The sequence below is a fragment of the Nycticebus coucang genome, chromosome 17 (assembly GCF_027406575.1).
Source record: "Nycticebus coucang isolate mNycCou1 chromosome 17, mNycCou1.pri, whole genome shotgun sequence".
NCBI lineage: Eukaryota > Metazoa > Chordata > Mammalia > Primates > Lorisidae > Nycticebus > Nycticebus coucang.
In genome coordinates this window covers 44968072-44986027 of record NC_069796.1, presented here as the reverse complement: position 1 = coordinate 44986027, position 17956 = coordinate 44968072, and the positions used below count along the sequence as shown (strand labels likewise).

At 39.7% G+C, this 17956-nt stretch overlaps 1 protein-coding gene across 6 annotated transcripts in view; it reads right to left on the bottom strand.

The window, feature by feature from the left end:
- Positions 1 to 17956, bottom strand: part of SH3RF2 (SH3 domain containing ring finger 2) — a 149216-nt gene that overhangs the window by 79531 nt on the left and 51729 nt on the right. For all 6 annotated transcript variants that reach the window (XM_053565942.1, XM_053565941.1, XM_053565943.1 and 3 more), the window contains 2 exons: positions 14715 to 14984; positions 10867 to 10962 (listed from right to left, as the gene is read on the bottom strand). In XM_053565942.1, the coding sequence (XP_053421917.1) occupies positions 10867 to 10962; positions 14715 to 14984 (366 nt within the window). The remainder of the gene's footprint in view (positions 1 to 10866; positions 10963 to 14714; positions 14985 to 17956) is intronic.

Sequence of the window (17956 nt, the reverse complement as noted above, 5' to 3'; positions counted from 1 at the left end):
GTCTTGAACTGCTGAGCTCAAGCAATCCACCCGTCTCAGCCTCCCAGAGTGTTAGGTGTGTTAATGAGCCATTGTGCCCGGCCTCACAACTCTGAGCAAGAGTGAAACCACCCTGAGCAAGAGAAGGGGTCCTTTTCCATAATGTCAAATACTTCCTTAATTATGCTTCTGTTCTGCTTTCACTCCACCTTTATTTTTTGTCTACTAAAAAAAACAGACAAATTAGCCAGGTGTTGTGACAAGTGCCTGTAGTCCCAGCTACTCAGGAGACTGAGGCAAGAGGATCACCTGAGCCCAAGAGTTTGAGGTTGCTATGAGCTATGACGCCATCACACTCTACCCAGGGCAACTGAGTGGGTAGAGTGTGGTGGCGTCATAGTTCCACAACAACAACAACAAAAGAAAATCATCTGGAAGGCGGAGCAAGATGGCGGCCGAGTAACAGCTTCCTTGCATCTGGGCACCATGAGTCTGGGGAGATAGGACTCCAGGCATCTCTGGCTGGTGGGATCTGCCTATCATCACCCCTGCGAGGATACAGGGAGTCAGCGAGAGACTTCTGGACCCCAAGAGGAGGACTAAAACAGTGGGAAAATGGCAAGTGGTTGCATGTGTTCAATCCGTCTAAACCCGCCCGCAACTGTAAGTTCAGTAGCAGCGAGACTGCAAACCAGAAAGGCCTTACCTGTGAACTGTTTTGGTGTCTTTGGACTTGGCACTCAGTTGAACTGCCTTGGGGATAGCCTGAGCGGGAGTGTGGAGAACTTTGGCCGTTGTCTAGGACCCAGTCTGAGACACTGAGCCAGACGGAGCTAATAGTGTTTGGCTGTGGGTCACAGGGAGCCATTGTGAGCGATCTGCCCTGGCAAGCTCCGCCCTCAGGGTCGCGGAGCTAGAAATGGGTGGGAGCTGGTAACCCAGCGACCAAGTAGCTTAAGGGTGGGGTCTGAGCCGCCTTGTAGCCCTAACCCTCAGGGGCAGAGTGAGACCAGTTTTGGCACACTGGGTAAGTGGATAGCCACTTCAGCAGTGATTCCAGTGACAAGCACTTTCCTGGGAAAGCTTCTACTCAGCAAGTGAACAGGTTCAAAGTGCCTTTTAAGTGGGCTGAAGAGAGATTTAGGGTGTCTACCTGCTGGGGTTTGACAAATCAGCAGCCTCCAGTCATATCAGAACTGTGATTAACATCTCATACCCCAGAAGACCACGTGTTGCCCAGACAATATTCAATAACATATACATACGGCTTTGTTTTTGGTTGTGTGTTTTTTTTTTTTTTTTGGTTTGGTTGTTTTTTTTGTTTATTTTGATGTTGTTGATGTTGTTTAGTTTTTTAAGTTCAACCTTTTCCATACAGATCCTTTTTCTTTCTCAATTTTTCTAGTTTAATTATAATTTCCCATAGCTGCCTTTTTCAATAATTAGAACTCCATTTTTGCTAGTGTTTCTACCACTATTATTTGGTTTTCCACCCAATTTTATCCCATAAAGTTTTCTGTTTGCTTGCTTTGGTTTGATTTACAGCAATTTTGTCTTTCCTCTCTACTTGGTGGAGGTGGGGTACTGTGTCTGACCAGATTAGCAAAGAGCTGCTGACCTCAAGGGAACCACCTAACTGGGCACCCCCAGAAAGTGAGTTTTTTTTTAGGTTGTGTCAAAGTACCCTACTGTACACCTATATTGTTCTGTCTCCCTCTTTCTGTGCCTCTCTTCTTTTTGTCAATATTCCTTTTACCCACCCCATCTCCTTTCTCTATTTTTCTTTGTTTTTCTTATCACTCAGTCCTCCTTTCTTTCATCCCTTTTTTGCTCTTCAACCTTCTCACCCTTCTGGTCCTGTAACCCTTAGTCCACAGACACGAGAACTTAAAGAGCAAGAGGAAGTGAAAGGAAAATTAGGGCAAGGAAACAGATAAAAGAAATCACTCATGAGGAAGAATCAGCAGAAAACTCCAGGCAACATGAAGAACCAGTCCAGAACAACCCCGCCAAGAGACCATGAGGTAGCTACTGCAGAGGATTCCACCTATAAAGAAATGTTAGGAATGACAGAAAGGGAATTTAGAATACACATGTTGAAAACAATGAAAGAAATGATGGAAACAATGAAGGAAACTGCTAATAAAGTGGAAAATAACCAAAAGGAAATCCAAAACCAGAATCAAATAAGAGATGAACAATATGAAGAATATAAAAAGAATATAGCAGAGCTGAAGGAACTGAAACAGTCAATTAGGGAACTTAAAGATGCAATGGAAAGTATCAGCAACAGGTTAGACCATGCAGAAGAAAGAATTTCAGAGGTAGAAGACAAAGTTCTTGAGATAACTCAGATAGTAAAAGAGGCAGAAATGAAGAGAGAGAAAGCAGAATGTTCACTATCAGAATTATGGGACTTTATGAAGCGTTCCAACACACGAGTTATAGGAATTCCAGAAGGGGAAGAAGAATGCCCCAGAGGAATGGAAGCCATACTAGAGAATATTATAAAAGAAAATTTCCCAAATATCACCAAAGATTCAGACACACTGCTTTCAGAGGGATATCAGACCCCAGGTCGCCTCAACTCTAACCGAGCTTCTCCAAGACACATTGTGATGAACCTGTCCAAGGTCAAGACAAAAGAAAAGATTCTCCAAGCTGCCAGGAGTAAGCGCCAGTTGACCTACAGGGGCAAATCCATCAGAGTGACCGCAGACTTCTCTAATGAAACTTTCCAAGCAAGATGACAATGGTCATCTACCTTTAATCTACTTAAACAGAACAATTTCCAGCCCAGAATTCTGTACCCTGCTAAGCTAAGCTTCAAAATTGATGGAGAAATCAAATCATTTACAGATATACAAACATTGAGGAAATTTGCCACAACAAGACCAGCTCTACAGGAAATACTTCAACCTGTTCTGCACACTGACCACCACAATGGATCAGCAGCAAAGTAAGAACTCAGAAATTAAAGGACAGAACCAAACCTCCACACTGATGCAAAAGATAAAACTAAGCAATGGACTCTCACAAAATAAGACGAATAGAATACTACCACACTTATCAATTATCTCAATAAATGTTAATGGCTTGAATTCCCCACTGAAGAGACATAGATTGGTTGACTGAATTAAAAAACACAAACCATCCATTTGCTGTCTGCAAGAAACACACCTGGCTTCAAAAGACAAATTCAAGCTCCGAGTCAAGGGTTGGAAGACAATTTTTCAGGCAAATGGAATTCAGAAGAAAAGAGGAGTTGCAATCTTATTTTCAGATATATGTGGATTTAAAGCAACTAAAGTCAAAAAAGACAAAGATGGTCACTTTATATTGGTCAAGGGAAAAATACAACAAGAAGACATTTCAATTCTAAATATTTCTGCATGCAATTTAAATGCTCCCAGATTCTTGAAACAGACCTTACTCAGTCTGAGCAATATGATATCTGACAATACCATAATAACAGGGGACCTTAACACTCCTCTTACAGAGCTGGACAGATCCTCTAAACAGAAATTAAACAAAGATATAAGAGATTTAAATGAGACCCTAGAACAACTGTGCTTGATAGATGCATATAGAACATTCCACCCCAAAGATAAAGAATATAAATTCTTCTCATCACCCCATGGAACATTCTTCAAAATTGATCATATCCTGGGACACAAAACAAATATCAACAGAATCAAAAGAATTGAAATTTTACCTTGTATCTTCTCAGACCATAAGGTGGAACTCAACTCTAACAAAAATGCTCGACCCCACCCAAAGGCATGGAAATTAAACAATCTTCTGTTGAATAACAGATGGGTGCAGGAAGAAATAAAACAGGAAATCATTAACTTCCTTGAGCATAACAACAATGAAGACACAAGCTACCAAAAGCTGTGGGATACTGCAAAAGCAGTTTTGAGAGGAAAATTCATCGCTTTAGATGCCTACATTCGAAAAACAGAAAGAGAGCACATCAACAATCTCACAAGAGATCTTATGGAATTGGAAAAAGAAGAACAATCTAAGCCAAAACTCAGTAGAAGAAAAGAAATCTCCAAAATCAAATCAGAGATCAATGAAATTGAAAACCAAAGAATCATTCAGAAAATTAATGAAACAAGGAGTTGTTTTTTTTAAAAAATAAATAAAATAGATAAACTATTGGCCAGACTAACGAGGAACAGAAAAGTAAAATCTCTAGTAACCTCAATCAGAAATGATAAAGGGGAAATAACAACTGATCCCACAGGGATACAAGAGATCATCTCTGAATACTACCAGAAACTCTATGCCCAGAAATTTGACAATGTGAAGGAAATGGATGAATATTTGGAATCACACCCTCTCCCTAGACTCAGCCAGGAAGAAATAGAACTCCTGAACAGACCAATTTCAAGCACTGAGATCAAAGAAACAATAAAAAATCTTCCAACCAAAAAATGCCCTGGTCCAGATGGCTTCACTCCAGAATTCTATCAAACCTTCAAGGAAGAGCTTATTCCTGTACTGCAGAAATTATTCCAAAAAATTGAGGAAGAAGGAATCTTCCTCAACACATTCCATGAAGCAAACATCACCCTGATACCAAAACCAGGAAAAGACCCAAACAAAAAGGAGAATTTCAGACCAATCTCACTCATGAATATAGATGCAAAAATTCTCAACAAAATCCTAGCCAATAGATTACAGCTTATCATCAAAAAAGTCATTCATCATGATCAAGTAGGCTTCATCCCAGGGATGCAAGGCTGGTTTAACATACGCAAGTCTATAAACGTTATCCACCATATTAACGGAGGCAAAAATAAAGATCACATGATCCTCTCAATAGATGCAGAAAAAGCATTTGATAAAATCCAGCATCCTTTTCTAATTAGAACCCTGAAGAGTATAGGCATAGGTGGCACATTTCTTAAACTGATTGAAGCTATCTATGACAAACCCACAGCCAATATTTTACTGAATGGAGTAAAACTGAAAGCTTTTCCTCTTAGAACTGGAACCAGACAAGGTTGTCCTGTGTCACCTTTACTATTCAACGTAGTGCTGGAAGTTCTAGCAGTACAATTAGGCAAGACAAGAAAATAAAGGGAATCCAAATGGGAGCAGAGGTCAAACTCTCCCTCTTTGCTGACGACATGATCTTATACTTAGAGAACCCCAAAGACTCAACCACAAGACTCCTAGAAGTCATCAAAAAATACAGTAATGTTTCAGGATATAAAATCAATGTCCACAAGTCAGTAGCCTTTGTATACACCAATAACAGTCAAGATGAGAAGCTAATTAAGGACACAACTCCCTTCACCATAGTTTCAAAGAAAATGAAATACCTAGGAATATACCTAACGAAGGAGGTGAAGGACCTCTATAAAGAAAACTATGAAATCCTCACAAAGGAAATAGCAGAGGATATTAACAAATGGAAGAACATACCATGCTCATGGATGGGAAGAATCAACATTGTTAAAATGTCTATACTTCCCAAAGCAATCTACCTATTCAATGCCATTCCTATCAAAATACCAACATCGTACTTTCAAGATTTGGAAAAAATGATTCTACGTTTTGTATGGAACCGGAAAAAAACCCCGTATAGCTAAGGCAGTTCTCTGTAACAAAAATAAAGCTGGGGGCATCAGCATACCAGATTTTAGTCTGTACTACAAAGCCATAGTGGTCAAGACAGCATGGTACTGGCACAAAAACAGAGACATAGACACTTGGAATTGAATTGAAAACCAAGAAATGAAACTAACATCTTACAACCACCTAATCTTTGATAAACCAAACAAGAACATACCTTGGGGGAAAGACTCTCTATTCAGTAAATGGTGTTGGGAGAACTGGATGTCTACATGTAAAAGACTGAAACTGGACCCACACCTTTCCCCACTCACAAAAATTGATTCAAGATGGATAAAGGACTTAAATTTAAGGCCATGAAACAATAAAAATCCTCAAAGAAAGCATAGGAAAAACACTGGAAGATATTGGCCTGGGGAAAGACTTCATGAAGAAGACTGCCATGGCAATTGCAACAACAACAAAAATAAACAAATGGGACTTCATTAAACTGAAAAGCTTCTGTACAGCTAAGGAGACAATAACCAAAGCAAAGAGACAACCTACACAATGGGAAAGGGTATTTGCATATTTTCAATCAGACAAAAGCTTGATAACTAGGATCTATAGAGAACTCAAATTAATCCACATGAAAAAAGCCAACAATCCCATATATCAATGGGCAAGAGACATGAATAGAACTTTCTCTAAAGATGACAGACGAATGGGAAACAAACACATGAAAAAATGTTCATCATCTCTATATATTAGAGAAATGCAAATCAAAATAACCATGAGATATCATCTGACCCCAGTGAGAATGGCCCACATCACAAAATCCCAAAACTGCAGATGCTGGCGTGGATGTGGAGAGAAGGGAACACTTCTACACTGCTGGTGGGACTGCAAACTAGTACAACCTTTCTGGAAGGACGTATGGAGAAACCTCAAAGGACTCAAGCTAGACCTCCCATTTGATCCTGCAATCCCATTACTGGGCATCTACCCAGAAGGAAAAAAATCCTTTTATCATAAGGACACTTGTACTGGACTGTTTATTGCAGCTCAATTTACAATCGCCAAAATGTGGAAACAGCCTAAATGCCCACCAACCCAGGAATGGATTAAGAAGCTGTGGTATATGTATACTATGGAATACTATTCAGCCATTAAAAAAAATGGAGACTTCACATCCTTCGTATTAACCTGGATGGAAGTGGAAGACATTATTCTTAGTAAAGCATCACAAGAATGGAGAAGCATGAATCCTATGTACTCAATTTTGATATGAGGACAATTAATGACAATTAAGGTTATGGGGGGGGAAGCAGAAAGAGGGACGGAGGGAGGGAGGTGGGGCCTTGGTGTGTGTCACACTTTATGGGGGCAAGACATGATTGCAAGAGGGACTTTACCTAACAATTGCAATCAGTGTAACCTGGTTTATTGTACCCTCAATGAATCCCCAACAATAAAAAAAAAAAAAAGAGAAAATCATCTGTTAGATCTTGGCATTAAGTGGTGTAAATGGCATAAGTAACATCTGCCAACCCCTTGCCCAGCATAATCCCCTAATAGTTTCCTCTACTGAGGCTTTGTAATTACAGGACTACTGTCTGGCTTTACAGTTCCCAAGAAGAGGGACCCATGTCTGTTTTGTATCTTTAGAAGTTGGCATGGGACCCGGCACCATACGCACTCAATGAAAGATTAGCTGAATGATTAAATATATGCCTAGGGCAGGGTCCCACTGAATGGTTTGCTTTTTAAATTTTTTCCTGGTAGTAGCTCTGACTACCTTCCAAATCATTTTTAATTCATTCACTTGTTAAACTGTTTTTTTTTTTTTTTTTTTTTTTTTTTTTTAACAGAGTACCTATTCTGCGTTAGGCTAGCCTGTGAAATACAATCAACATATCCATCAGGTGTTCAGACAGGAAAGAGATCACTAAGGTTTTAACTAGTAGCTGAAATTTTACAGATAAAGTAGGTTTCTATCTGAGCCTTATAAAATGAGTGAAATCTGACCGGTAAAGAGAATTGGATGGATACACCTGGAAGGAGCCCTAGCAAGAGAAAAAGCATTAGGAATGAGGATATTGTGTAGTAGAGACAGGAGGAGGGCCAACCTTTCTGGCCCCTTTATGCCCTCCTTCAGCTGCTCTTTCCTTCAGTACTGATTGAATAAGGGACGTACAGAGAAACTTGTAGCTATGATCACCCTATTCTGCTATCATGTGGTAAATTTTGTGTTATGTGTTTTTTACCACAATAAAAAAAAAAATAAGTTGAACTGTATGGAGCCAGGGAACCTTTCAAGCTGTACAACGCTCTGAGTATATCATTCATTTCAGAGCATGCTTTAGCTCTTATGATAGGAAGAAGGGGCCTTTTTCTATAATATCAAATACATCCTTAATTATGCTTCTGTTCTGCTTTCACCCCACCTTCATAGAGGGGAGAGAGTATGCTATTTACTTCTTTCTTAGCTCTCCACTACCAATTTTTATTGGGCATGTTTTATGTGTGCACCCAATAAAATGCAGTTAAACAGGAAACCTCTCCTTTAAATTTTTAATGACTTGCTTCAAGCTAGGGTGAGGCTCATAGCTGGTGAGGTTAGAGACTATAGGTTACATTATCATACTGAAGAAATAGATAGCCTAACACATTTTCTTTCTTTTTTTAAAGTAGCTTTTTTTTTTTTAAAGACTTTTTAAAATTTTCTTGTTGTTGTTGTTGCAGTTTGGCTGGGGCTGGGTTTGAACCCACCACCCTGGGTATATGGGGCCAGCATCCTACTCACTGAGCCACAGGCACCGTCTTTTTTTTTTTTTTTTAAAGCGATGAATATATGCTCATTTCAGAAGATTCAGAAAATACAAATTGGCAGAATAAAATTAAAATAATCTAGAATCTCACCATCTAGTGATCACTACTGTTAATATTTTGGTATACATCCTTCTAGTCCTATATCCATTTATATACACTCATATAAATGAAGCTTGCTTCATATGGTTCAACTTTTTTTTTATTGTAAAATAAATATAGCATAAAAGTTACCATATGATAGCAGAGTGACTATGGTTAACAACAATGTACTGTATATTTCAAATTGGCTAAAAGAAAGAATTTGAAATGTTTCCAACACATAGAAATGATAGATACTCAAGGTGATGGAACTACCCTGATTTGATCATTACACATTCTGCACATCTAACACAATATGTATGTACCCCATAATTATGAAAAATATTATATTTCCATAAAATTGAAACATTAAGAAAAGGCTGCCATCTTAACCATTTTTCTATGCTATGTACTTTCCCCCAAACTCATCTTAACCATTTTTAAGTATACAGTTCAGTAGTGTTAAGTATATTCACATGGGTTCAAACACACTCCCAGAATTTTTTATCTTGCCAACCTGGAACTGTATATTCATTAGCGTGTTTTTTTATCATACTTAATAGAAAGAATTTATGAAGAAAACTTTAAAAACAATCACAGCAACAACAAAAATAAACAAGTGGAACCTGATCAAAAAAGTTTCTTCTGTACAGCCAAGAGCACACTCGATAGAGTCAATGGACAATCCACATGAGGAGAGAAAACATTTGCATGCTATAAATTTGATAAAGCCCTGAGAATCAGACTCTACAGAGAACTCAAGCAAATCAACATGGAAAAAACCCAAACAACCCCATTAAAAAATGGCCAAAAGACGTGAACAGAAACTTTTCAAAGGAAGATAATCTAACAGCCAAAAACACATGAAAAAAATGCTCTAATTATTAGGGAAATGCACATTAAAACCACAGTTAGATATCCCGTAACTCCAGTGAAAGACCCCAAACAGGCTGGGTGTGGTGGCTTACACCTGTAATCCCAGCACTCTGGGAGGCCAGGGCAGGAGGATTGCTTGAGCTCAGGAGTTCAAGACCAGCCTGAGCAAGAGTGAGATTCCCACCTCTACTAAAAATAGAAGATTTAGTTGCATGAGGTGGCTGGTGCTTATAGTCCCAGCAACTCAGGAGGCTGAGACAGGAGGATAATTTGAACCCAAGAGTTTGAGGTTGCTGTGAACTAGGAAGTCCCAAAATAACAAGTGCTGGTGTGGCTGTAGAGAGACACTAATACACTGTTGGTGGGACTGCAAAGTAGTACGACCTCTATGAGACGTAGTATGAAGATACCCCAAAGAATTAAGCGTAGCCCTACTATTCAGTTCGGCAATGCCACTACTAGGTATTTACCCCAAAGAAAAAGAGACATTTTATCATAAAGACACTTGCACTCAAATGTTTACAGCAGCACAATTCGCAATTGCAAGCATATGGAAATAACCCAAATGTCCATCAATACATCAGTGGATTAATAAAATGTATTTATATACCAGAGAGTACTATTCAGCCATAAAAAATGGTGAGCTAGTATCTTTTGTACAACCTGGATGTACCTGAAGACAATTCTAAGTGGAGTATTGCAAGAATGAAAAAACAAACACACATACTAAATCGGAACTGGTTTATCAACACTTACGTGCACATGTGGAAGTAAAACTCAAAGGGAATCAGGTAAGTGGGGAGGGGAATTGGGTTAATTCACACCTAACGGGTAACCATGCACACATTGTGGGTGAATGTAACCTGAAACGTACAAAACAAACTACGTGACCAAAATGTATGTACCCATGTGATATTCTAAAATTAAAAAGAAAGGTTTAAAGAACAATGCATTAAAAAAACACTTAACAATAAATCATACATCTTTCCACAATATCAAATATGTCATGATATTAAATATTATTCTCCAATATCAGTTTTAATAGGTACATATTTTTCCATCACTTTAGTTTTTAAAAACTAAATCCTTATTATTGGATATTTAGATTATTTCTGTTTTTCGTCATAATACACAACCACCCTAATGATATAGTGAACATTTTTGCACATTTCGTACACCTATCTTTGTATACTTACTTAAATATTTCCTTACAATAAACTCTCAGATGTGGAGGCACACTTTTTTTTTTGCAGTTTTTGGTTGGGGCTGGGTTTGAACCCAGCACATTTTTAAGATGTTTAATCTGAGTGTTAGTTTGGATATGAGAGATTTCCCCAATTGCGCTTCCACCAGCAGAATGGAGAAGGCCCACTTCTCACGCTCTTACCAGAATTTGGTATCATCATCTGACATCTTTTCCTTACAGATTTTAGTCAGTTCTGAAATAAGCCTCATATCAAATAGGAGCTGCTGTCAGGCAGCACTGTGGCCTGTGCATATTTCTGAGCAAGCTCATACTTGATACTCACGTACCTCTACAAACAAGATGGGGAAGATGCCTACTTTATCTCCCAACTTGCCTTCTGCCCAGTTCTCGTCCACTCGGCTGATCACAGTGATGATATCATCCTGAAAGAGAAAGTCTCACGGTCATCATTTACTCTCAGTTTCTAGGTGGTAAAAGCTTTCAGTGGAGATCGGTTTGGAGTCCTAGATGGTACAAGGTGCAAGGAATGTAGCACGTTCATGATTTATTTAGGAAATCTTCCTGCTAAAATGAACTTTCTCCATAAAGGGTAGTATTTGGGTCACCGAGGCCGTAAGTGGAGTAGAAATAATTTGGAGGATCAAGAGAATCCAGCAGGAAAACATGAAAATGTTTCTAATTTTTAAACACCAGCGGGGTCTAAGCTTTTCATTTAAATTAATCTGATGGGGAAATCAAGATGGAAGCCATAGGGAAACACACCTTTAGCTTAGCAAAAAGAAGAATGAATTTTATTCTCATTTTCAAGACTTTTTAGAATCTATTCATTTTTAACATTTCAAACATAAGGCGGGTTTTTGTTTTTATGTTTTGAAACAGTCTCACTCTGCTGCCCAGGCTAGAGTGCCATAGCATCAGCCTACCTTATAGCAGCTTCAAACTCCTGGGCTCAAGTGATCCTCCTTCCTCAGCCCCTGGGCTCAAGTGATCCTCCTTCCTCAGCCCCTGGGCTCAAGTGATCCTCCTTCCTCAGCCCCTGGGACTACAGGCTCATGGCACAATGCATGGCTAACTTTTTTTCTGTTTCTTGGTAGAGATGGAGTCCTGCTCTTGCTCAGGCTGGTCTCAAACTCCTGAGCTCAGGCAATCATCCCACCTCAGTCTCCCAGAGTGGTAGGGTTATAGGTGTGAGCTATGGCACCAGGCCCAAAGCAGTTTTTTATTCAAATTTTTCTTATTACAAAAGGTCATATGTAAATTTGTAGGAATATTTAAAAACACAGATAAGCAAAACAAGGAAAAAATTCTTCCACAATATAGATACAACCACTGTTAACAGATTAACATATTTTCTCTACACACTTTTTTATCAAGACAAAGCATATATAATATACATGTAAACACATATATATGTTTATATATAAACACTGATTTTATAAACTGCCAAAACCACACACATGCCTACAATAAAGAGCATAAATCTCAGATATAAAGCTTAAGCAAGTTCTGTATTTGAATATATCCATAAAAGATCAAGATACAGAACTTTCCAAATCCCAGAAGTGCCCTTTGTGCCCCTTCCCACAATGTAGCAAGAGGTAACAACTCTTCTGACGTCTAGCTCCATACGTTCATTTTGTCTATTTTTGTCCTTCATACATACGAACTCATATAGAACACAATGACTTTTTTAAAATACTGTATCGGGAACACTTTTCCATGTGCATACATGCTTGTCAACCTAAATCTGTATCAGTGGCTCATGCCTGTAATCCTAGCACTTTGGGACTGAGGCAGGCTTTAGGCTAAGCGTTCAAGACCAGCACAAGTGACATGAAGATCACGTTTCTAGGAAAAAATAGAACAATTAGTGGGGCTTGGTGGCAGGTGCCTGTAGACCCAGCTATTCAGGAGGCTGAGGCAGGAGGATCCCTTGAGCCCAGGAGTTGAGGTTGCAGTGAGCTGTGATGATGCCACTGCACTCTAGCCTGGACAACAGATAAGACCCTGTCTCTCACACATGCACAAAAAGGACCTTTGAGCTCTGTGATTTTCTATTTTATTTGCCTCAGTAATTTGGATTAATCCAAATCTAAATTTATTACTGCATGATGTCTTTTCTTAGCCGCTTCTTATACACTTGCAATTACACGTTATAGGTGTGCACGTAACACGTTTCTAGGTTATTACAATTTGGCAAGTCTACATTTTATAGGTTGTAATTTAGTGTCTGTCCACCCTATCTGACCACAAGCTTGGGCAGCGCCTGTGTCAATTTTTGTTTATCTCTGTTGTTGCTAGCACCTAACACAGTGGTTCCCATTTCGTAGTCACCCAGTAAATATTTCTTAAATGCGTGAATGCATAAGCACAGGAACATTTGAATAAATCATATAATTTACTGAGATAGAAACGGGCAGCTTTGTGGAGGAAGACTTCAAGTTCAGCTTCGTGGAGGAAGACCTCAAGTTTAACATGGACATGCTCAGTTTAGAAAAACCATGAGATTTCCTCAGCAGGTCTTAGCATTCTACAGCATTCTAGAATGGATCAAACCCTCTTTTCTGATTTCTTTTGCCATAATTTCTCACCTATGAGTTTGTTTCTGCACAGACTGCCAGCTCTGTGAAGGTAAGGACTATGACTCATCATTCTGTCCCCAGTAGCCAGCTGGGCACATGGACGGGCACAGGGATGAATGGCTGTGTGGAGTACATGTCCCGTTTGTAAATTCCCAGAGAAGGTCAGGGAAGCACATAGCGCTTCCTGCTTGCTTAGTCTCCCTCCAGCTTTGTCCCCAGAGCTCAGTGGCTAACGCCTGTCACAAAGTAGATAGTCAGTAAATGTGGAACAGAACAGAAATCTAAGTTTAAACTTTGCTGTTCAGGCTATAGATTAACCTTCCTTGGGATGTTCACGCTGACTGTGAGGATACCTAGTTGGAGGGAATCTGAAGTGAATCTCATTTTTGGTAGTAGTAGGATAAAAATATTTTCTAAAGACCTATTGTATCAGTGCTGCTGGTATCTGACATCTGATCTACTTCTCATGAGTAGAAAAAGAATGAAAATAACTCCAACTTTAATTTCTATGAGATAATTTGAATGTTTAGGGATAACAACTACTGAATGGAGAGAGTTAAAGTAGCCTGGACTTGAGGAGAATCGTTGTTACTTGGGAGTGGTGAAGAACCATGTGGTGGAAAAGAGAGGCCAAAAAAACCTTAGGGTAATTAATGTGTTTGGAAAACATATCTTGTAAGAGGTTATTTGTGTATAAAGGTATGATTATGTGGCTGGGTATGTCTGAGTGGTTTTTTGTTTGTTGTGTTTTGTTTGTTTTTTAAAGACTGTCTGACTCTGTTGCCTAGGCTAGAGTGCTGTGTCTTCAGCCAGCTTACAGAAACCTCAAACTCCTGAGTTCAAGCAATCCTCTTCCTTCAGCTTCCTGAGTACCTGGGACTACAGACACCTGCCATAACACCTGCCTAATTTTTTTTTTTTTTTTTTTTTAAAGTAGAAACAGGGTCTTGGTCTTGCTCAGGCTGGTCTTGAACTCCTGAGCTCAAGCTATCCTCCCAGAATGCTAGGATTACAGGCATGAGCCACTGCACCTGGCCCATCTGGAGTGTTTAGAATGATATGTTTGCAACAAAATAGAATGTTGTAATTGAGTAGAATTCGATGGCCATAGCTTGGTCAACAAGAATATCCCTACAGATACATGGTAAAGAGGCAGCAGCCACAGTTTTGCATAGCATGTTATCAAATGGTTTTCAATTTTCTGCTCACATGTCTGTTCCTCCCAGTAGGGACTGTAACTTGTTCATGCTCTACTCCCAGCACCTGCAAATAATAAGTGCTCAAAAGCGGCTGTAGAATGAATGAATAAAAGAATGTGTGAATATGGATTTTTGTAATTGGAATGGAAAAGGCTTAAGGACTTCTGTCAAACTCTTAGATTTCTCTAGAGAGTTCATTTCCATGTAGTTTGAGTTATGCACACACATTACATATGTATGCAACACATTCACATATACATACACATACATATATCCATTTATGTATAAAATATATATGATTAAAAAATAAGCAAATATTAAACAAATGACTCCAGGTTTGGCCACAGTCCCCAGGTAGTCTCTGGAGACCTCGGTAGCTGCCCAGACTCTCACCTTGAGGAAGGTCAGGCAATCTTGGTTCTCATTCTTGTCCTTGTCTCTCAGGTCAAAGTTGTAGAGGGCCCTGCAGAGAGGGGGTGGTGGGGGCAGCTGCTTGATGACTTCCACGGAGCTGGCTGGGAAGATCCCACTGGTGCCATTGATTTCCCCCTGGTACCAGTTCTCGTCAAGCTGTCTCCGGAGGACGATGACATCTCCCTTATTAAACCTCAGGTCGCCAGGACTCTGCCCTCTGTAGTTGCATAAGGCCTTTGCTCGAGGCACCTGCAATGGCATGGAACAATAAATTATGTACTTAGCCTAGAGGCTGCGGGGAAGGCAGAAGGTATAATATTAATAACTAATTACGGAGCACGTCCTCCTAAGTGTGTGTGTGGATTGTCTCATTTGATCTAGGTAGCCCTTTGAGATAGGCACTCATTATCCCCATTCACAAGACAGGATGACTGAGGCACAAAGTTTAGTAACTTGTGTAAGGTGACGCAGCTGGAGGATGGCAGTTATGAGCTCTGAACTCAGGTTGCCTTATTCTAGAGCCCTGGTTCTTTTGAAAAAATTGTTATTTTAATATATTAAGGGAGTAAAAACATTTTGTTATGTGGATACCTTTTATAATACTGAAGTTGGAGTTTTTAGTGTGCCCATCACCCGAATAGTGTTTATTGCACCCGATAAATAAGTTTTTACACCCCTACTCCTCTGAGCCTCCCCCCTTCTTGATTTCCAATGACCTGTACATCTCTTTGTGCCTGTGTGTGGGCATTGATTCCTAGACCCCTTGTTCTTGATCACTATGCCGGGCACAGGGTTTTGAGCTTGACTCCACAACTGTATGAACTTGAGCGAGTCAGTGACTCTGGTTTTGAATTCTGGCTCCACCTCTTACCACTGGTGGGATCATGGTCAAGGTATTTAATCTTGCTTAAATTGTGTTTATTCACAAAATGGGTATTAATAGCACGCCTATCTCATTAAAGCCATTGTGAGGAATAAATAATATTCACAATGCATTTAGCATCTTGTCTAGGACATAGTATGTGTTCAATAAAGGGCACCCCTTATTCTCATTGTTTATAACAGAGGACTAGTGCTATCTACCTACTCCTCAAGGTGGATGGGAAGGAAATTGAGGTGAAACCATCTGAAAATAGAAAGTGCGCTATGGGAGTGAAGCAACATAATTTGTTTTTGGCTTTTCTAGAAAGAGTAAACCTCGTGAGTGGATCATTAGGAAGCTCAACTGAGACAAAAAAAATAATTAGTCAGGAATCAATCATCAGTAAAAAAAAAAACCTCAAGAATCATCATTTGTCAAATCAGGTGTCTGTCTAAATAATTATTTCAGTTAAATGCTTTTTTGTTGTTTGTTTCTAATTGAAACTGGAGTCTCCACACAGAAATGGCCTCACTCTGGTCTTGCTTGAAATCAGCTTGGCAAATTGGGACTTCTAACAGCTTAGGTTTAATAGAAAGTCCTTTAGTTACCTGGAATTGTTTTATTTGGTATTTTTCTAAACAGTGGGGTGTAGTAGTTCCTTCTCATTATGGTGGTCTTGCTATTCATGATGGGGTGTACAGGGACATTAATTCAGAGTTTCAAGAATCTCCTAAGTCTGCAATGTTCATTTGAAAACAGAATTCTAAGCAGCTCGGGGCTAGAGAAAAGGCCTGACATCGCTTTGCTGACGGGGTGGTAGAGCTGTGCTTTTCTGCTGGTCCCTGGACAGTCAGGAGAGTTCAGAGGTAAGAAAACCACAGGAACACAGCTGGGGGACAAGTGAGCAAAGACGTATGTACCTGGGGGTTTAACCGAGTGTTGTGGATATAAATAGGGAATTGGTGGAGTAAATTGTACATACCCTTGCAATGAAAAACTCTGCAGTCTGTGGTCTAGGAAAGGGGAGTGGTGAGGAGGTGGGGAGGAGGGCAGGGGAGCATGAGGGAGGGAGGGCATTTGGTGGGATCTCACCTAATGTGCACAATGCCAGGATCTTTAGCATGCCCCTCCTTGAACTTTGAGAGGTAAAATTTTTGAATATTAAAAATTTTTTTCCTAAGTGCTTAGCCATGTTTTCTAAAATGAAATAATTGTATTGCTTATTAAAATTTCGTAGTAAGGAGAAAGTGAATGAAATTGAGGGATGAGGAGTGAAAGGTATGGGAGGAATTTAGGGAGAAAATAAGACAAGCTGAGCATGATGAACAAACCATGCAACTACCATTTTTGAAGATGTTCCTTATCTGAGAAATAAGCAGTTAGAAATAGGATTAGAGCAGAGGATTTCTAGGGAGAGAACCAAATCTGCTGGATTCCTAGGGTAGGGCATATTAGGACACAATAGGTGTCCCTCCATATTCCTTCTCCCCACTTACTATTGTCATACAAACTATGTTTTTCTCCTACATGACTACCCGGAATTCTGGACACTTTTTGCAGCCTCCCTGGCAGCCAAGTTCTGGCCAGTGGGGTGTAAGCAACCGTTAGAAAGTGTCCTTACATAAAGAGACAGACTTTCTTTTCTTCCCTTTACCCTGTCATATGGAATGCAGATGTGGGTCCTGTAGCTCCAGCTGCCCATCCTGAATAATGACAAGGGCTGCACCTGAATAGGGAGGGAAGGCCTCTGGGTTACAGAGCTGCCACACCCATCCTGGGCTGTGTCACTTCCAGATATTTGTGTGAGAGCTAAATAAACATTGTTCTTTCAGATTTGTGAAAAGAAGAAAAAAAAAAAAAGAATCCAAGCCCCCTTGGCTTTGCATAATAACGACAATATCAACAGCTAATTTTTACTGAGTGTTTCTTCCCATGTGCTGGATCCTGCGCTGAGCACTGTACAATACAGTTTATTTAATTCTCACAATAACCTCTGAGATTAGTGAGACTAACCTTGTTCTAATTTTTGGATTACAAAACTGGGCATCAGAGGAAGTTAAGAGTTACCACATTCACAAAGCTAGAAAGTGGTAGATTTAGGATCTGAATTTACATCTGTCCTCAAGCCCAAGCACTACTAATCCCATGTTTCTCAAAATAAAGTCTGTGGTTTGCCTGTATCAGAGATCAGGGAGACATGAAAAATGCAGCCCAGGAACCCCATCCCTGACCTATTTGATCAGAATCTCGTGGAGTGGGAGTTGAGAAGCTGCATTTTTATCAAGCTCCCTCAACATCCAAGTTTAAGGCTGCAAGTCAGAGCTACATCTTATTATAATTCAAATGGGGGCAATGAATG